At 46.6% G+C, this 21,127-nt stretch overlaps 1 protein-coding gene and 1 long non-coding RNA gene across 17 annotated transcripts in view; one reads left to right on the top strand and one right to left on the bottom strand.

The window, feature by feature from the left end:
• LOC135398749 (cell adhesion molecule DSCAM-like) overlaps positions 1–20,656 on the top strand; it is a 104,467-nt gene extending 83,811 nt beyond the window's left edge. For 14 of the 16 annotated variants that reach the window (XM_064630166.1, XM_064630162.1, XM_064630161.1 and 11 more), the window contains 14 exons: positions 6,502–6,621; positions 6,682–6,849; positions 6,899–7,043; positions 7,767–7,915; positions 8,137–8,259; positions 8,497–8,661; positions 8,714–8,784; positions 13,560–13,782; positions 13,836–13,931; positions 13,990–14,175; positions 14,922–15,074; positions 15,255–15,311; positions 20,025–20,122; positions 20,181–20,656. In XM_064630166.1, the coding sequence (XP_064486236.1) occupies positions 6,502–6,621; positions 6,682–6,849; positions 6,899–7,043; positions 7,767–7,915; positions 8,137–8,259; positions 8,497–8,661; positions 8,714–8,784; positions 13,560–13,782; positions 13,836–13,931; positions 13,990–14,175; positions 14,922–15,074; positions 15,255–15,311; positions 20,025–20,122; positions 20,181–20,237 (1,811 nt within the window). In that variant the 3' untranslated portion in view covers positions 20,238–20,656. The remainder of the gene's footprint in view (positions 1–6,501; positions 6,622–6,681; positions 6,850–6,898; positions 7,044–7,766; positions 7,916–8,136; positions 8,260–8,496; positions 8,662–8,713; positions 8,785–13,559; positions 13,783–13,835; positions 13,932–13,989; positions 14,176–14,921; positions 15,075–15,254; positions 15,312–20,024; positions 20,123–20,180) is intronic. The other 2 variants (XM_064630151.1, XM_064630167.1) reach the window with 1 other exon arrangement.
• LOC135398751 (uncharacterized) lies at positions 8,101–11,592 on the bottom strand. Its single transcript, XR_010424129.1, has 3 exons — positions 11,474–11,592; positions 11,207–11,418; positions 8,101–8,810 (listed from the first exon to the last, which is right to left on the bottom strand). It is a non-coding gene; the product is annotated as an uncharacterized LOC135398751 (long non-coding RNA).
• Positions 20,657–21,127: the final 471 nt, after the last annotated feature.

Here is a 21,127-nt window from a genome sequence, read left to right as displayed (position 1 = left end):
ACCTTGAATATACCCACTTCGAGATAATACTACAAAATGACAAAGAAATTCTTCATCTACTCTTGGAAAAAGGAAAGAAAAATGAATATCTGTACAGCAGCGACTACAACATGGGGCGCAAAATATTAAAAAAGAAAATGCCCCAAAAGTTTAAAAGCCACGACAGACCACGATCACATGCAGAATAGGTATTAAACCTATAATAGTAAACCAAAAAGCACGTTCTTCTCTATGTAAACCAAATTCCTTTACAGCACTACATTTTATGCCAAGCCGCCCTCTTCCCTTTGTTTTATTACGATATGTCAACATCGTGGCAGCCATTCCTGGGACCATTTTTCCCGGAACCGACGTTGCAGTGATCTCCAGCCCCCGCCGCTGTAACGCTTTGCACCAAAACGTCCGTGCACCGAAATGTCCTAGACCCAGTAATAATAAACTATTGTCCCAGGAGAACGTACTGTGCAAACATAGTAAAAATCACTTCTGCCACTAGAGTTATAGTAACAGTTACGTTTTTAGAGTAACGCGTGCAACTCTGAGAATAGCATACAATACAACAAGTGCAGACGCCCATCACGGCTTTCGTACGTTGACTTCGTCGAAACTAACATTCCCATTTTTACTTTATTCACATCACATCACATCACATCACATCACATCACGCTTTCGTACGTGCATATGACTCTTAACGTTTCAGGCCCGTATCAGGCCAGGAACTTGAAAACACGGAAACACTACATTTCACGTCTTTGTTGCATCGCACTTGTTATTTCTAGCTTGTACTGCAGAAAACCAAACTAAAAATTCCACTGGGATGCCTTTGCTTTGTGTATTTGGGGAGAAGGTTGCTGCTTCCTTTTTGTGGTTCCAGAGCAAACTGTCCAGCGGGGTGCACAATTCCCTTATTTCAACTTCTGCGTCCCGGTTCTTTGGCAAGAAACAACCGGCTCATTTCAACCGACCCCAATTCACTCGTCGCATTGCTTCTCCCGGCGAGTCAGACATTCCTCCATTGTCGCGTTCAACCTAAGAATGGCATTGTCCGTGCATCCTGTTCTCCCTTCATGGGAGTTGGGACAGGGAACTGGGCTACAACCTCTGTCACGTGGAAGGCCTGTAGAAATTTTTAGGTAGTGTACGTCACAGGAAAATTCAACCATCAAATTATTCCCATATTATTTATAGTTCTGAGGTATAGCCATGCATTTGCAATGACTTGTGAAAAGCACATAAATCCCATACAGCATGTGTAAACTACAATTGTCTGCGCCTTGTGCCTTTCACATATAAAACATTGTTGCGTCTAATTTACTCATACTTCGCTACCGCAAAGAAGAAACATTAAAACACAAAGAACATTAAAATCAGGGTGAATGAATTCCAGAAGTGAGCGGGGTCAACCACGTCATTGAGGTATATTTAAAATGCTGTAAATACAAAATGTATCGTCACATGCCACCAGTGACAACCACCATGCCAGTGGCACGTTGCGACTTTCCCTATTATATTCTGTAAAATTGAAGGAGCCATGCCTTTGTACTAGAACCTCAATCACTCTTCCAGAGTAGAACAACGAAATTAACCACGGTTTTCAAAGATTCGCACGTCAGTGTAAAATGTACAGACAACTATATTAATTTATGACATCTCAAATACCTGTCAGATAACGTTCAATCACGCTACAAATGTGGTACAATTATCAATGTGGTAGTCTCACCGACCAAACGCTCAAGGCGTAAAAATGCTCACCAAGCTTTTTGCGTTCCTGTTGTTTTCGCAAGTGTCGTAAACAAGGAGAAATGGCCAAGAGAGACCGAAGGGCACGGCCAGCCGGGGCGTCGGTACCTCTTTTCCCTGAATTGTTCGAAATCGTTATGTGTCGTGTTTGGTTTGTAGCACAGTATGAAATGTTTGTTGCAGGAGTACACACTTTGTTGTGGCTTGGGGGATCATCATGTTTTCAACCACGCGCATGACTGAAGCTCCTTACAAGTAAAATAATTCAAACACGTGCACAAGCACGATAGGACTCAACTGGTAATGGGATATATCAATAAAAGCTGAGCAGGAGCGCAGGGCATTTATTGGTCGTTCATTCACCTCAAAAGATATCTTTAATAGTTGCGAAGCAGACTGATTTAACTAGTGAAAATTTCGCGTGACTGACAAGTGTAAAAGTGTATAAACATAGCGCAGTATAAGAATAAGCGTGGTCGTTTCGCGCCGTGAACTCTGCTTTTCTTTTTTCTTTCTTTCTTTCTTTTTTTAATGCTTCAACAGCTACATAGTATATATGGTGAGATGCTAGGAAGATTATCCGTATATTCCTGGTCGGTGAACCTTGGAAAGGTATTTTGTACTTCATACCTCAGGGAGCGGTGCTGATGTGATGTGGTGTTCTTCTGTACAGATAGCGAGCACTAGAAGGATTGTGCACTATGCCGACTAAGCAATTTTGGTTCAATACCTCCAAACAACAAAGAAAAGCGAGTTGTGGATATATAGGGCTACAATGACTGACAGCATCTAAGATTATCACAAACTTGAGTCAATGGAGTCATTATTGTCTGTTATAAGTTATTACCCAACAATTACCATTACCCCCATCGCAGGAAGACTGAAGCTGGTCTTTTAGCAGCTGTTGGACGATGTATTGCTTCTAAAAAGTTCGAAAAAAATGATTTGAGGAATATAACAATTTATTATTCGTTATACGATGACTCAATGGAAAGGATGAAAATAAATTATGAAACTGTCAGGGTAAAATCGAACGGATGAGCAAATGTCCGGTCTTAGCTAATATAATTACTTAGTCTGTATATTATTAATTAATATCCCAGATTATAGGACCCGGGTCTCGTTCCCCTGTTGCACCCACTGTCAGCGCGTTTGCTCAAATCTTCGTCCAGACGGCCGTCTCAGACGCCAAAATGACATTTTGATCAACTTTGATTGATCATAACACTTGATATAAAATTGATATCAGAGATGTCATGATCTAATCATTTAGTCTGTATATTATTAATTAATATTCCAGAGTATCGGACCCGGGTCTCGTTCCCCTGTTGCACCCAGGGTCGGCGCGTTTGCTCAAATCTTCGTCCAGACGGCCGTCCCAGACGCCAAAATGGCATTTTGATCAACTTTGATTGATAATAACACTTGATATAAAATTGATATCAGAGATGTCATCATCTAGTTATTTAGATTGTATATTATTAATTAATATCCCAGAGTATCGGACCCGGGTCTCGTTCCCCTGTTGCACCCATGGTCGGCGCGTTTGCTCAAATCTTCGTCCAGACGGCCGTCCCAGACGCCAAATTGACATTTTGATCAACTTTGATTGATAATAACACTTGATATAAAATTGATATCAGAGATGTCATCATCTAATTATTTAGTCTGTGTATTATTAATTAATATCCCAGAGTATCGGACCCGGGTCTCGTTCCCCTGTTGCACCCACGGTCGGCGCGTTTGCTCAAACCTTCGTCCAGACGGCCGTCTCAGACGCCAAAATGACATTTTGATCAACTTTGATTGATCATAACTCTTGATATAAAATTGATATCAGAGATGTCATCATCTAATTATTTAGACTGTATATTATTAATTAATATCCCAGAGTATCGGACCCGGGTCTCGTTCCCCTGTTGCACCCAGGGTCGGCGCGTTTGCTCAAATCTTCGTCCAGACGGCCGTCTCAGACGCCAAAATGACATTTTGATCAACTTTGATTGATAATAACACTTGATATAAAATTGATATCAGAGATGTCATCATCTAATTATTTAGTCTGTATATTATTAATTAATATCCCAGATTATCGGACCCGGGTCTCGTTCCCCTGTTGCACCCACGGTCGGCGCGTTTGCTCAAATCTTCGTCCAGACGGCCGTCTCAGACGCCAAAATGACATTTTGATCAACTTTGATTGATCATAACTCTTGATATAAAATTGATATCAGAGATGTCATCATCTAGTTATTTAGATTGTATATTATTAATTAATATCCCAGAGTATCGGACCCGGGTCTCGTTCCCCTGTTGCACCCACGGTCGGCGCGTTTGCTCAAATCTTCGTCCAGACGGCCGTCTCAGACGCCAAAATGACATTTTGATCAACTTTGATTGATCATAACTCTTGATATAAAATTGATATCAGAGATGTCATCATCTAGTTATTTAGACTGTATATTATTAATTAATATCCCAGAGTATCGGACCCGGGTCTCGTTCCCCTGTTGCACCCACGGTCGGCGCGTTTGCTCAAATCTTCGTCCAGACGGCCGTCCCAGACGCCAAAATGACATTTTGATCAACTTTGATTGATAATAACACTTGATATAAAATTGATATCAGAGATGTCATCATCTAATTATTTAGTCTGTATATTATTAATTAATATCCCAGATTATCGGACCCGGGTCTCGTTCCCCTGTTGCACCCACGGTCGGCGCGTTTGCTCAAATCTTCGTCCAGACGGCCGTCTCAGAAGCCAAAATGACATTTTGATCAACTTTGATTGATCATAACTCTTGATATACAATTGATATCAGAGATGTCATCATCTAGTTATTTAGATTGTATATTATTAATTAATATCCCAGAGTATCGGACCCGGGTCTCGTTCCCCTGTTGCACCCAGGGTCGGCGCGTTTGCTCAAATCTTCGTCCAGACGGCCGTCTCAGACGCCAAAATGACATTTTGATCAACTTTGATTGATAATAACACTTGATATAAAATTGATATCAGAGATGTCATCATCTAATTATTTAGTCTGTATATTATTAATTAATATCCCAGATTATCGGACCCGGGTCTCGTTCCCCTGTTGCACCCACGGTCGGCGCGTTTGCTCAAATCTTCGTCCAGACGGCCGTCTCAGACGCCAAAATGACATTTTGATCAACTTTGATTGATCATAACTCTTGATATAAAATTGATATCAGAGATGTCATCATCTAATTATTTAGTCTGTATATTATTAATTAATATCCCAGATTATCGGACCCGGGTCTCGTTCCCCTGTTGCACCCAGGGTCGGCGCGTTTGCTCAAATCTTCGTCCAGACGGCCGTCTCAGACGCCAAAATGACATTTTGATCAACTTTGATTGATAATAACACTTGATATAAAATTGATATCAGAGATGTCATCATCTAATTATTTAGTCTGTATATTATTAATTAATATCCCAGATTATCGGACCCGGGTCTCGTTCCCCTGTTGCACCCACGGTCGGCGCGTTTGCTCAAATCTTCGTCCAGACGGCCGTCTCAGACGCCAAAATGACATTTTGATCAACTTTGATTGATCATAACTCTTGATATAAAATTGATATCAGAGATGTCATCATCTAGTTATTTAGATTGTATATTATTAATTAATATCGCAGAGTATCGGACCCGGGTCTCGTTCCCCTGTTGCACCCATGGTCGGCGCGTTTGCTCAAATCTTCGTCCAGACGGCCGTCCCAGACGCCAAATTGACATTTTGATCAACTTTGATTGATAATAACACTTGATATAAAATTGATATCAGAGATGTCATCATCTAATTATTTAGTCTGTGTATTATTAATTAATATCCCAGAGTATCGGACCCGGGTCTCGTTCCCCTGTTGCACCCACGGTCGGCGCGTTTGCTCAAATCCTCGTCCTGACGGCCGTCCCTGACGCCAAAGTGACATTTTGATCAACTTTGATTGATAACTTGATATAAATATCCCGGGGTATCGGACCCGGGTCTCGTTCCCCTGTTGCACCCCGGGTGTGCCCTTTGGATATCCGGAAGGAATAGCCCTTCGCCTTTCGAACTCTTTCCGAGTTTAGACGCATGCGTATTACGATAATACTAGAACTTAGTGCGCGGGACGCCTAAGAACAGATTCTTGTCTGGGACGCATCTTTAAAGGCCCAGGGTGCATCAGGGTTAACACTCACACACCGTGCGGTGGTTGATATGTGGCCTGGAGGATGTACAGATTCAAAATAGGCGATGACATTTCAAAAATTTTACTTTCTTTGTCGAAAAATCATAGTCCAAAAATGGGCCCTGTGCAAAAATCGACGAAATCCCCATAGGCGCAATGCATTAAAATTCATTTGACCTGGGTGCACTAGATGTACATTCTGCTACTGCCATTCTTGTTTCCAGGGGTTCTTTACATGTTGTTCTTACTTCTTAGACGATGACATCTTCAAATTTTTATTCAGTTTTAGTGTTAATTGGCGTAAACACAATTTCTTATTGTATTCCTGTCCTGTAAGGTCGCTTCCCGCAAAGCAGTTCGGTATAGCGGTGGAGCGTGCCGACGGGAGGGTGACCGCGAATTCTGCGAATGTTCGTTCATTAATTTTGGTGGGAGGGCAGCTTTCTTCTGTTTTGTGATCAAGGGCCTTTGGGCGACAGACTGGCTGAGCGCGGGCCACATGTGTTTGAGACCCCTGCTCTAGATGATGGCATACTAATGTACGGATACCGCACTCGCAGCTGCTCCCGTCTGGTCGACTGAACCTAATGATGCGGAGGCCATTGAAGGAAAGGACCTGTACCTGCCCTGTGGTTCCGTGGGATATCCCCAACCGAACACCGTTTGGAAAATGCAGATCGGTGAGCATTCACGTGGAAGCTCATCATTCACTTTGCAGAAAATTTTGCGTCTATGAACAGGAGGACGAGACTTTGTACACGTCCATTCCTTGGGGCGCCGTAAGGTTCTGGACAACGGAACGCTCGTTATTCGAGCTGTGGAATCGGACGACGCCGGCCAGTACAGGTGTGACGTCAGCAACTCCATCGCGCCACCTCTGAGCAAAACGATCACGGTCTCGGTTCACGGTAAATATTGCCTTAAGTATTGGAAGGCGTGTGACATTTTTGCTTCCAGTTCCTCCAAAGATTGCCAAAGGCACAAGTGAAGCTTCCGTCAAGCGAGGCGACATTGCAAAGATAGCTTGTGACGTCACGGGCGAGCACCCTCTTGTAGTGACGTGGGAGAAAGGAAATAAACCTCTTATCATGTCAATTGAGAGGTAAGAATGTTTATCCCAAGTTCTACAGGATAGCAACAGGCATCCATATGAGAGGGAAGTGCGCTACGCTTTCTATGGCTCGCACGAGAACTAGGGAAGGTCACGTACAGTGCTGGACAAAAGTTTACGGAACGCGCGAGCGATGTATTTTCTCCTCGGTGCGACACCCTGGCGGCGGGCGGAAGCGGGCTCGTTCATTCGTTCAGAGGGAGGAAAGGAGTGCGCCGGTAGCGACACCAATCCAAAACACTTCGCCGGCACATTCAAGCGATACCGAAACTACCGCAGTGTGTCGCAACCAGCGCACTCGCCCATTCCTCTGAACGAGTGAACTGGCCCGCTTCCGCTCGCCGCTAGGGTGTCGCACGGAGGAGAAAATACACCGCTCGCGCGTTCCGTAAACTTTTGTCCAGCACTGTACCATACACCGTTTCGCAACCAGCACAAGCCAGAGAGGGGGAAAGCGATACCAAGGAGGAAGCACACAGCACGTGTGCTTTCCTTCTTTCTGACTTGTCCGGTAAACAGGTGTTCCCCGTGCTGGACGGCGTCGCGCTTTCAATATGGCGGCGTTCACGAAAAAACAATGTATAAGAACCACGAGAAATGATCCTAGTCATACTTAGGAATGGGCTTTACTTAGAAACGCGCGAGCAAAGTCACGTGGGAAAAGAAAATATCTTGTGTGATTGACAAGTATATGGGCATTGAATTATTTTCCAGGTACGAAAGCCACGAAGACGTCACTCTCAACGGGGTCCAGTCCGTGCTCGTCATTCATAACACGGTCAAAGACGATGCCACCCAATACTACTGCGTCGCTAAGAATAATTATGGAGAGACCAGAGACGTGTTCAGTTTGGTTGTACTCGGTAAACCATTTCCCTCTCGTTCCGGAACAGACGCGAGGGACAATACTTTCAGCAGAAAATAAATCGGTTGACGTCTTGCGGGGGGGGGGGGGATATATTTATTGAAAGGAAAGGTCTTGCGGTGTTTCACGAAAGACTCGCCATTTTTACGCACCACATAAGGGCGGTTATTTCCAGAGAAGCGAAACTACATCTTGTTTAACAAGATTGGTCTTATTTAGAACCGCCGGCAAGTCCGAGCAACGTGGTGGTTCCCGAGCGCGGCAGTCGTCAGGTTCAGATCAAATGGTCCCAACCCAGCAAGCAGGTCACCAGGTACCTCATCCGATACTGGAAAAAGTCTGGTAAGTTCTGTCTGTACTTAGGTTATTCTTGTTAACAGGAAGCGAGACAGTTATACATTGAAACACGTAAGAAATTAATTTTGCTGGTTATACACGTAGAACTGCGCTGCTTCAAGGGAATACTTTTGTGTCTGCAAAACGAGAAATCGAACCCGTTTCTTGTCTAAGAAATAGTGTCCCACTTTTTTGCCGCCCTTTTACGTTTTAACGTGCAATAATGTAATAAGTAATTTTCAGGCAAAGGTAGCGTACTTCAAGAACGGGAAGTGGACGGTTCCCGAGCCTCCCTGACAGTGTCCAACTTGCATCCTGGTACCGAGTACGCAGCCGTGGTACTTGCGGAAAACTCCGTGGGCTTTGGCGATCCTTCTGACATTGTGTCATTCACAACAGCTTCGGAAGGTGAGTGGCAGCCAGAATGTCGCCTTTTGTCAATGGACGACATCCATTACAGCTCCCGGAGCACCACCCATGAACGTCAAATGTGAAGCCATCGATACCAAGAGCATTAAAGTCGTCTGGGAGGTAGGTCCAACGTTTGTGCATAATTCCTGTCGGTGGCGTACCAACAAACATTAGAAAGCTCTGCTCGACAAGGGATAGACGTGTAGCTATCGTTTAACGAAAGTATACAGGGAAAAAACCTTGTATTCTTTTCCGTGTGATTTCGCTATAATCTGACGCAAGTCTCATCGTTCTAGATTAACAGTCTGGATGAATGTCCTAGATTTGAGAGGACTGCATAAACCATTTTGAGAGCGTCATCATGCCCATCTCCCGCGGGAGCCAACTTGAGATGGGCTGCGCAGCAACTGAACAGGGATTTTCCCAGCTCCCCATAACACCCCCAAAAACCTTGCAAGCCCGACAATATACTGCCGAGAAAGGACAAACGAACGCCACAGAAGCAGTAGATATGGGCGTCACCTCACCCCTAGGAGCCTCCCCCACCCCCCACCCCCCAAAAAAAAGAGAAACTGGGAATATCCCTCGGCAACTACCATGCGGAAACTATGCCATTGTCGTTCAGTGTGACTGAGGTGCATTCGGTTGCATTTTATGAACCAGCGCGAACCGTTCCGATTCAGCAGACGGCTACTTTTGCTCGCGACCATTCGATTGGAAAAACTGTCGAACGAGTACCGCCCTATATTCACGAAAATGCTGTACCTGCTCCGTCGTCTGATAGCCATCGCGTCGAGGACTGTGACCGATACACTTGTCAACGCCGGGTGTTCCGACGCCAACTTGAGCTCCTTGACGATAGACCATTCAGCTAGTCCAACGTACTTGGCCCGTGGAGCTCCCCTGCGCATCAGTGCCGGGCTGTTCGCTCCCTTGTTTCTTTCGTGCAAGCTACTCGCCTCATCGATCAGCTCTAAACAGAACTCAGACCAGTCGTCGCTTCGCGCTCACTATTAATCGTGTCATATTAACCTCTGTGAAGTGGGGTAGGGTCCTGTGGCTACCAATGGAGACATCCCATGTAATCGTCACTTCACCATCATTTAGTGTTGTGGTTAATAGCCATCGAGAAGACGACGTAAATATAGGGTAGCCGTGGAATGCGGTGCATCGATCTTTCATCGTGGACCTGGTGGATACTGGCAGTCGATTTTGTCGGCCGGCGCTTGAGGAGACAGCAGTTGCTCAACACTTGCGACAGACAGCACATGTCCCTTGCAGGCGACCTAATGGCGAATTGCGCTAGCCCTTTTCGTGCAGAGCGTGTGGCCGTGCTGGTTCAGTGCAGTGTAGCACAGAGCACCCAGCCGAACACGCTAGATGGTGCGGGAGTCGACAAAAAGCCGAACGCTGTTTCGAAGCTGGTCATAGGTTGTTGCCTAGATGAAGCAGCCTAACCTACTAGAAGCCTCCATGAACTTCATCCATCGTAAATCGCTTCCAGAGGATCGCGCTGTTCTCTCGTAGCCACTTTACCAGTGGAAGCAAGCGACACCGGCGATATTTTTGGTGTGGTGACACCGGCGTTACACCCGAAACGACCAGTGCGCTTTTAGGCTTTTCTGTTCGACTGAGGTTTAGTGTACTTTGCACGAGGACCTGTCACGCTCTTGGCTTACAATCCTTTCCACCGCCCTATTTGACGAATCGCACACTCCTCGGAAGACGGGCTATGTCTGTAAAACCCTCGTCGGCTTTGCCCCAGACAAGGCCATGGAGGCCTTGTACTACAACTGAACGGTGGCAGTTGAACTTGGACTAGAGATTGACAAGAGCCGCCATTTTTCGGCTGGCCAGGCCCGCATCCTTAGAAGAGAACCCAATATCTGACAAAATCTGATAACTGTATTACGGATCACACGGTAAAATAAAGCCGCCTTCGTTCAGGGGCACACAACAAAGAAGGCTTGCACCACAGATATAAATCATGCATCCAAAGGCATTGCTTTCGGCACTGCACCACAGTGCATATTGAAATGCAAACGCCTTTGTAACGGTAAAGAGAGTGGCGAAGGCGAAGTACGGCTGTAGTACGGCTCGCAATCACAGGCCATACACGCGCAGCGAACGCACTCTGACTTCATGCGAAGCCGCAATCATTGAGCGACGCTGTAAGAAAATATCTCGAACATTGTGGGTAACACTTCGCGCAGTGGAGCAGCCAGGGTGGGGTCTGAAAACTACATCCCACCGAAACGTCGAAAATATTCTAGTCTGACCGAAATACTCGAAAGGCTGCCCAAAACCTTCCCAAAAGCCAGCAAAACCTTCATCATTAAAAAAACGACAACAACAAAAAACAAGAAAAAGAGAGTTACTTTACTGAACTGAGAGTCAACAGTTACTGAAACTGTGTGGTGTTAGTCGTGACACCCTCGGAGGTCACACCATCCAGATACTCTAAGCGCTGCAAAAGCGTACTAGTTTCACCGCATAAAATTGACTTTGCGGACCCCAGCGCATGAAAAACACGAATAGTCACCTCTAGCTCGGTGCTTATTGGAATGAACCAGCCTGACCACGCAAATCGGTTTTAATCCTTGAGGTGGCAAAATTGCATGCAATGACGTCGACACACCTTATCCACCTCGGACGGCCTCATGCGACAAATTCCCGGGCATTCCAAGAAGCATAGTCGCATTAGGTCTTCCTTATCCATCCCTGGAGGCATATTTCCACGGTGTTTTCCATGTTCTGTCATCGAAGGGAGATTAAAAGAAGTATCGCGAAAGACACTGACCATACTTACCGTAGTAGTTTCTGCGCTTCTTAGCCGCCCAAATGATGGGTACGAGTAAAACCAGCAGACAGACGACAACGAGGCTTCGCATGACGCCGATTGAGCCCCCAACATTCGCTGCTTGTAGTCAATATAGGTTTTTATTTATGTTTGTCAGCGTAAGTGCCATCACGGACGTGAGTTGTATTTCAAGCACCTGCTGTACAAACTCATTGTGCCTATAAATCAATCAGGAACGTCGCCATCAGCTCGAGTCCAACTTAAGTGGCTCTAGACTCGTCCTCCTTAGATTACTCATGTTAAATATATATGCAGTTGCAGGGCCAATTGTATTTTGAAACTTGTGTCACGCAGCAAATTGAGTGTTATCCCCAGCGAGTAACATTCGTTCAGTGCCACAGGGTGACACCAAAAGGAATTTTGAGAAAGTTTGGGGAGCTCATTCGCTTTTCCCTCTCGCAAAAGAGCTGCGTACCCTCGACGGCAAAGAGGTAGCAAAAACAACAATATTAGGCATAAAAAAAGAGAAAAAAAAACGTGAATGGAAAGTTATTGTGTGATACGTTTTTCAGTGATTCTTTGTTTCTTTAATGCAATTTTCAAAAACTACTCTCGTTCCCAGTCAACTCGTTTTGCCAAGCTGATCCGTGCCATGCCCAAACACCATAGAGTCCGATACAGCCGTTCTATAACCGTCATCTTCCCTGTCGATTGGAGTTCGGTTACGTACTTCTGCCTTCCACGATCGTCAAAGCGAGACAAATATTTTAGTTGGTTTAGTTGTGGCAAAAACGATCAGAGGTATAATCTTTAAAGTAGACAGTAAATTTATAAGCCAATAACCAATATTCACATATAACACGGTGACAATATTTCACGGATCGTCGTCATTGGCGAATAACAGCTTTCTTTGCCGTGTAGCTTCATGTTGGTCGAGCAAATGATATTCAACGTAACTGTCATTCGTTGGGAATGACATTCACTTTGCCACGTGACAGGGGTATTACTCGAAAGTAATAAATCGCTTGTCCCCTCAGGGGATACTCGTTTTACCTTCTTCTAGGAGGAATACCGTAAATATATGCTCCTTCCATAGTGTTACAGGAAATACCAAATAAGCAGTCAAAAGAGAGAAGGTAGAATATCCACATGGACAGAAAACAGAACAGAACGATGAACGCACGTTAAACTTGCAATACAAACCGATTGGTTGATTAATATCACTGTGCATCACCACCGCACACAGGTCGCAATAAACACGAAGCAGAAAGGTCACAGCAAGTTCTGACGCATGTTGAAAGCTCCGCGTTCAACGTCCAAGGACCGATACAAGGGGAAAATGGACTCACTAGAAGGACAGTGGAGAAGCAAGACAAGCTTACCTTTCGCTCAGTATCGGCGATGTTACTTGCGTAGTTACCACTCAAGACACCTACCACTAGCACTACCATGCAGCCCGAGGGTATGCAGCCCCAACAGAGTCCCCCGAACAAAGACTGATACGAACCTATCTGACCCTGTGGTGAACTTAATGCCAGAGGTATTAAATGAGGAGATTCCTTTGTGAAGCGTACATTGAAAACGTGCTGCCACGGTTGTTGTGAGTTGCCGAACAGCACTCAACAAAAGGAAGTGGAAGAGAAAATCGCATAAGGGTACGAGCAGACCCATTTATTAAAAAAAGAAAAATTTAGGTGTGCTGGTGACTGCGCCCATTTTATGTCGTTTAAAAACCTTCCGCGGATGAAAGTGTACGAAGGCATGCGTTACCCCTTATCGTAGAGATCGTTTCACCTTCTCTGAACAGCAAACGAAACGACAAGAGCACGTACAGCTTAGGACAATACTTTACGGAACACGTCACTGGCGTATTTCTTCATCGGAGCGGCCTCTGGTAGTTATCAGGAAGAGGTCGAATAAGAAACGGGTGATCCTGCCCATCTCTCAGTATGTGTGCCCGCTCCTGTCTGCTGCCAGGATGTCGCTACCATGGAGAAATAAGACATCCCGGTGTTCCGCAAGCTTTTGTCCCAAGCTGTCCCTTTTCGTCTAACATTGTAGGACCCCATTATTTTGAGCAGTATGTATTCCACAGCCTCCTCCGGCAGACAAGCTGAACGGCGAGCTGCGAGGTTACCAGATCAGCTACAAGCTGGATGGGACACCATTCAGTCACGAGTCCGTGAGCCGAAACTCGAAACACAAACTTTTCACTGGGCTTCAGGCAGCGTCCATGTACACGTTCATGGCGAAGGCCTTCAATGACGTCGGTCCTGGTCCTGCTTCTGGACAAGTCTCTTGCGCTACACTCAATGGAGGTGAGCTCCATTGGGACAACGAGTGCTTATCATTAGGAACAAAATGTTCGCAGATCCCCCATCTGTTCCAAGCGTCCGTGTGACAGGCATCACATCCTCATCGGTGAGCCTCAACTGGAACACAGTGCAGCCTGCAGTACCCGTTATTCGTAAGTACATCCCTTCAGAAATAGACTCATCAATGTGACGTGCATTTGACCACGACAGAGTACGTCATCCAGTACGGAACGGACGACGGCCAGCGGTCCGATCTTCATCTTCCGGGAAACAAGGACACCGTCACGCTACGGGACCTGCGCAGCGGAACAAGATACAATTTCCGTCTGGCCGCCTACAACATGTATGGGCGTGGTGACTTCTCCCATAATTTGCCAGCCGTCACGCATTTATCGGGTATGTGAATGCGACAAGAATTTAGACAACGTTTGTCCCCTGTAGACTGTATGGTAGCCTAGTGGAACTTCCCACATGGGTACCTTTTAGTCCTCTTTGACAGTCACGATTCTGACATTGAAGGTTTTGGGGCGCCATTTTATTGTTTCCTGGCGTAGGCATATCGGGCAGTCTCCATCAACTGAACTCCCATCACGTACTACGATAAGTGAAATAATCCAATGCATTCTTCTGTATTATGTATGGCCACACTCAACGTAGCGGCAAGGATAGCACTCTTTGTGCGATAGTTGAGAAGGAAGGTGCGACGTCAAGGACAGCAACAGTCTAAGTGAGCGCATCCAATTCAATCCGCTAAACATCTGTCTGATCGCCTCGAAGCAACTTTGACTGTGAGCGGCGTACAGACGTGGAGGATGACAGTACGAAGGAGTGGGCGACAGGGGTGTTAGTATGCGTCCTGGGCCGACTTCGAGGGAACTGTGCAGTCATACGTCTAGAAAGTCTGGCCCAGGGAAGACTTGAGGCAGCACAGCCGGGATTTGAACCCGCGTCATCTTCACCACTATACCACGGGAACTGCATTATGCGTTCTCATGTAGATGCGCATCGAAGGAAGAACAGGTGCATCGTCTTCGTTCCGACTCGATTCGATAAGCCTGTGTCGTATTCATGTAAACGCGGCTATTGGTGGCTGAAGAATGCCGGTGACATTGAAAAGTTTTCTCCACGTACCTTCTTTTCAGACGGCAGACCGCTGCAAGTGACAACGGAAAGTCAAGTTCCTTTCTACTACCGTACCTACTTCGTGGTGCCCGTCGCCGCCTCTTTCACGGTCATTATTACTGCAGTTGTGATTGCCTGGGCGTGCCTGAAAAGGGCAACCATCATTCAGAAAAGTACGTCATTTTAAACTTTATCCCCAACGCACCTTTCCATGATAAAACTTCTGGAGGCTGTTAGAATATTCTCCTAGCTTTTTTTTTTTTTCAGTCGTTTCCTACAAGCCTTCGGTTCATAACGCTGTAGGTCACCCTTGCCACAGCAATATGATCAATATGTATATTGTTCACTTTCAGGCGCGTACAGGCATATGTACGGTTCTGAATGCTATGGTTACACAAAACCACCGCCAGGTAAGCGATACGGATAGCAGATTTTCAGCCCTCGCAACTAACTGTCGCTGCTACTAACAGTCGCAACTACTAACCTGGGATAATGTGAGTAATGTGGTTCAAGTACGGTGGAAGGGAGAAGCGTCCCTTTTTAACTTTGATGTGCAGTTGAGTTTCACTGAAATATCAGCTGTCTTGGAAGCGAGTAGCTATGCTCCTGATCGACGTCCTCGTCACTCTGAGGTGATCCGCGGTGAAGGACGGCTCGTGTGTGGCTTGTACGTAACGCGTTACAGTTATCTTTTCAAGTAATTTTACGAGCAGTCGATTAGTTTTGCGAGAACGTAATTTTTCAAGTAATCTGATTACAATTTTGGGTAATGGATTACTTTTAGACTTAAAGCTCATTCTAGTGCTATGTTCACACTACATGACCGAAAGCCGCGAACGCCGGGAACTCATTCACCTCTTTTAGAGCTTTGGAGCGACCCTCTCGTTCAAACTATGCTCCGAACGCCGGGAGTGCCGGCAGCACCGTCACCCGCTTAAAAAAACTGACCCGTTTCATTCTTCGATCCGTACTCATGCTCCGCACGCGTTATACATATAATGTCGTTATGGTAAATCAAGATAACGATTCCAAAACACCTATTTATTGCATTTTATACAGCAACCCGAAAAGGAATGCCCGCTTACAGCCCGCATGCATCGACACACACTTACTTCCTCGTCTTCTCTCAGCAGCTGCTATGATATTTACATTTCTGCGCCTCTTGCAACATTTAGCGCTACCATAGAGCCTTGATTATAATTTCGTTACGCGTCCGTCACGTTTGTTGTCCACGCCGCTGCTCTCCCTCGCACGTATAGCGCGCTGATTGGTCCAGACTCGCGACTGGAGGAACGTAACGCTACAACGCAATGATGTCGATTACGTGAACACGTTCCGCGATCAAAAGCACGTAAACGCAAGCTTTATACGCAAGCGTAAAACGCAGCAATGTGAACCAGCTTTTGATGCAATACTACGACACAAAAAATTCCGTCGGCGGCGTCCGTCGAAACAACTTACGGTTAACAATTTTTTAGAAGCAACCGCTGCACAAGCTGGAGGAATGCAGCGACTTCGTTGAACATGTATAAATATTTAGGCGTATTAATGGCATTTCTGGGGTGCTGAGACGATTAAATACGGGGTGTTTTTCGTTCGTTAAATATTTTTATAAAAGCTGTGAGTACAGCAAAGGTACCGTTTATACGGCTAGGCGTGACATTCTCTCGAAGAGACCATGTGACTGTCAGATCACGAATTGCCCAAAAATCATTAATTAACCCTTTAATTAGAGGCAAAAGTGAGTGAGTAGAATGGAAGGCAGTCCTCGCTGAGAAGCATTATACTTTTTAACTATCACGAAACGATCACGTGCGTGGAAATATTCATCGCCGAATTTCGGTACGTAAATGAACCGAAACCGCACGCATGAGAAGCGCAGGGAGGGCGGTGCTTATTGAACGTCAGAGGGTCACGTGCTTGCAGGATGGATATGATTGGAGTAGGCGCTGATCTGCCTGCCAGTTGGGCCGCCGTTGGGCTTTGCTGCCCATATGAGCCGCCAAGGGCGAAGATCGTGTCTCCCTGCAGTCGGCTCTCCCGATTGAGGAAGAAAGTCGTGCGAGAGGGACCCATGGGAGGCACGGGGTTCACACAAACGTCGATGTGCGGCAACGATATTTCGGCGTGTCGACCTCGGCAAGATCCAGAGGTGCGGGAGACAGAGCTACCACGACAGAACGGGATCCGACGGACGTGGGTCATCCAGACGGAGCCACCGATACCCTAGTCGGTCAGCATGGACCACCTGGAGGCGTGGGAAGTTCGGGATCGCGCGCGACTATACTATGTCGGCGTGTTGTGAGGCGGATACACATTTCAACAACGAGTTTTACTTCGAACGAGTTCCGTGATGCGTGTATAATGTGTGTGATCGCGTGTATAGTTCCGGTGTTACCTTAAAAACACGAAGGAGAAACACTACGGGACACTAAGATCAATGTTTCCTTAAAGTAACGAGGCATCGTTCAAAGTGTACGCGACCTGTAAGCGATCCTTGGACGATGGCAAGGTGCCCACCATGTCTGTCACTAACGAGATTCGGTATCCGCTGAACTCAGTAACCTCTCTTCGTTGGATCCAATAGCCGAGAGACTGGTGTCACCTCGTTTGTGTTTCATGTAGATACGGAGCCTGAGGCACGAGCGCAATTACGCGATAATCGGCCAAGTGATCGTGCCGGTCGACGTGAACTACATTCCTGGCCCAGTTGCACCGCTCGCTTGACGACGACTATGCCTTCAGTGTGAATATAATCAAGTACCTCATACACAGGTCCACGTACCTTAGTGGGTTCGTCAGAAGGCAGTTGTCAAGCAGTGTGTGAGGTGCCTCTCTAGAAATAGTATGTAACATACCTATGGATTTTGCGGCACTGGGCGATGGCGACAAGCTGGTGGTGGGTACGATTGTACAAACGGTAGTGACCGATGGGAGATGATAGAGGCGTTGGCGGACGTGAAGTCAGAAGGTTGATAGCGAGGCAACACACCACGCTCTGGAATGAAGAACAGTATCTCGGCATAGCCCCCGATCAACGGAACACGCCGTTCAATATCACCTACGACACGGACGCCGAAGAGCTGTCGTTCCCGGCCATCTACCACGATGTAACGAGGCGGTTCAACTTTAACGTCAGCGTTACACCGTACATGATATCGACTAGTAAGATAAGTCGCAGCGACAGGCGAGGCTACGCCGCAGCACATCCTATGAATAGCGATGGATGGCATACGCAACGCCTTCCGATGTGTGGCGTCGACGGAGGATGTCACAGGGCGCATGCTAGAAGATCGTCAATTCCTAAACTTGTGCGGCGCTTCTTGTTCTTGAAATCGATACCGAGCTCCGTCAACTACTGGGCGGAGAAGCGCGACCTCTTTGCGATGATATGGGATTGACGATGGGATTGCGATGATTGGACGATGTGTGGTGGTGGTGTTGCTAACGAAAGAGCTCACCGTTGTCGGCCTCACAGAGGTGGGCAGAGGAGGGTGTACCTCACCATGAGTGCCAGTGAGAACAAATGGGCAAAGCTATAGCTCTATCGTCTCAGCGGTCCGTGCGAGGATGTCAGGCAAGTCACGCGCTGCGATCTCATGAACGAGAGCCCTGTCACTTGGTACATGTACAAACAAGATGATCGACGTGATCATGTCGAAACTGAAGCGCAATCCGTTGTCGGTACCGCGTTGTCGATTGCTTCCAACGGATTGAGTGGCAGACTGTCCACTCTCACTCGCAGGGTGGAGTCTTACTGAGAGGCGGACTTGGGCGCTGCCGCTGATGGGACGATCCCATGGGAGTGGAAGGCTATGAGTTGTAGGCCTCCCGCAATACCCACCCGTGACATCTGCCGCCACGCAGAGGGCTCGCGGCGTTGCCCCACGGTGCGTGCCCGTTGTCCACGACTACTCTCGTTTGGAGCGAGGTTCCGTCGCAGACATCTGCATGGTCGAGGTCACCGTGAATAACTTCAAGTTCCTGATGTACAGCGTGTACATACACCCCGGTGTGCCGAGGGTCGACATAGAGATCTTTCTCTTTTAAGCTCTGTGGTCGCTACAGCGACTCCATTCACACGGTGATACGCAATGCAACGCCAGACACTTCCGTGTCGATCATGCGTACCGGCGACTTTAAAGTTGAGGTCTCACAGAACGGGGCGCTGCTGAGTTACATGCAACTCTAGTTGGCTTTTGCGTACCTACCTCTGACTCTCAGCAATACCCGCACTGTCTGCATCGATCGGCTTTTGTTAGGGTTCTTGTTGTCGCTATCACCCCGTTTGCGATCCACTTCATGTATCATCGCCGAATGCTGCATAATCTTATGTTTAGGCGGTCATCTAGTATAGTATAGCGTGTGTGCGGTTAAGCTTCGAGTACTTGATAGGTTTCACTTCTGTAAACATCCTCTGTAACGTGCGCTAACCGCTAGTTATTGAGTAGTCTGTAAGTTTCTCTTCTGTAAATAAATGTTAACTTGCTGGCCATGTAACTGGCGAAAGAAAGACGTATTCACGTCAACCTCTGTTGTAGCACAGGCTACTACCCACCTTCTGGCACACGTCTAGATATGTCCTTCCCCAAGGGAGACACTATAGCCTTTTTTACATATTTTTCTTGTTTCAGCAGGCCAGTTGTGTTCGCAGACAAATATATTTCACGCTCCTCTTCTCGACAGCTGAGATGCACAGTGGGTGTTTTCATAAAGTATGCGCGTCGACATCTGTAAACTCTTACCGTGACAGCGTCATTTCTGAGGAAAATTCTATACATGGGGGTTTTTGTCCGAATTCTATAAGTTTTTCTGGGTCCATTTGGAGGGATAGTCGAACCAGCCTTGGCAACACTGGCTATGCAGTACTTACCTTGACATCAGCCTGCTTCGAGGCTGCATCGAGGCTGCATCGGGGGCATCTCGGGGTATCTTTCAGGTTGACTCGGGGAATCATGCGGAAATAAGCCCTGGTGGAAAAACTTATCCATAGTTGAAATTATTACACGCATCGGTTTTGGAGGTCCCTGCAGGTACAGAGCAATCCCCCCCCCCCGCAAAAAAAAAAAAAAGAAGAAAAGAGAAACGAGTTTTAATGCGCATTTCTTAATTGTGTTTTTCAGGCACTCCTTTGGTTAGTGGATACGCTCGGGGATCCTATGCTCCTACTATGGAGCCAGCTGAAGAAGCCTACGACATTCCTTGGGACAGGGCAGGAATGGTATGCCGTGTACAGGGGACAAACATAGCATTCTAATCGTTTTTTCTTTTCTTCCAAGAGCACCGACGGCAGTTACGCTAGGCTCAAGACACAGGGGAAGCGAAACATCGTCTAGTGGCGCCAACCCTGATGCCATGAGTGCAGTGAAACTGGTTCTCCGATCGTGGTTGTCATTCTGGTTGCTTTCACAAGATCCGTGCGTCACAAGCTACTTATCTGTGTACATAGACCAACAGCGTCATATAACTGAGCTACTACTTAAATATATTCTCAGTCAGTCACACCACGGTTACACCATAAAAAGACGCTATAGATGCTTGGTGAAAGGCGCTCATCACCGCTCAAGGCGCTCATCGGACAAAGTGATCGTGTAACAAAGGAATCTTTTGAGGTGTGGTAAGTATTAGACCTGCATTACGGAATAGAATCTCGTGTTGGACGTCAAATATTTCAACGCATTTTGGCTGTTGTAGATTTCATATCATCGATGGTTTGTCGTGTGTAGAGATCGTGGCGAATAAAAGATAAAAGTTCTTTAGTGTGGTTCCAATTCAAACAGAGTATCAGAAGGAGCGACACCGTCATCATAGTGTAGCAGCCGCATCCTCAGCCACATTCAAGGCGGCACATTCATTCCGGCGGGCGATGTCTGACACCGCTACCCAGCGCGAGAAGAAACATTCCTCAGTTCACCTAGCTGATCTTCACCATTCAGCCTAATCGGTCAGCTTGGGACAAAAGTTTACGGAACACTAGTGGTGTCGCTTTTTTCCCCCTCGGAGAAATACCCTAGCAGCAACCAAGAACGGACACAAATAATGAGCATCGATAGCACAGACGGTCATGCTTTTCTTATTCGACCACTTCCCCATTTTTAGCACGGGACAGCTCCTATGAAGAAATACGCCAGTGCCGTGTTCCGTAAACTTTTGTCCCAAGCCGGACATTAAAAATAGTTAATCACGCACCTGTGGACCTTCGCCACTTTCTCTGAAGAACTGCGGA

Source organism: Ornithodoros turicata, chromosome 6 (assembly GCF_037126465.1).
Source record: "Ornithodoros turicata isolate Travis chromosome 6, ASM3712646v1, whole genome shotgun sequence".
In the NCBI taxonomy this organism is placed as follows: Eukaryota; Metazoa; Arthropoda; class Arachnida; order Ixodida; family Argasidae; genus Ornithodoros; species Ornithodoros turicata.
The sequence above is the reverse complement of the archived record's forward strand: the minus strand, read 5'-3'. Positions and strand labels throughout refer to the sequence as shown.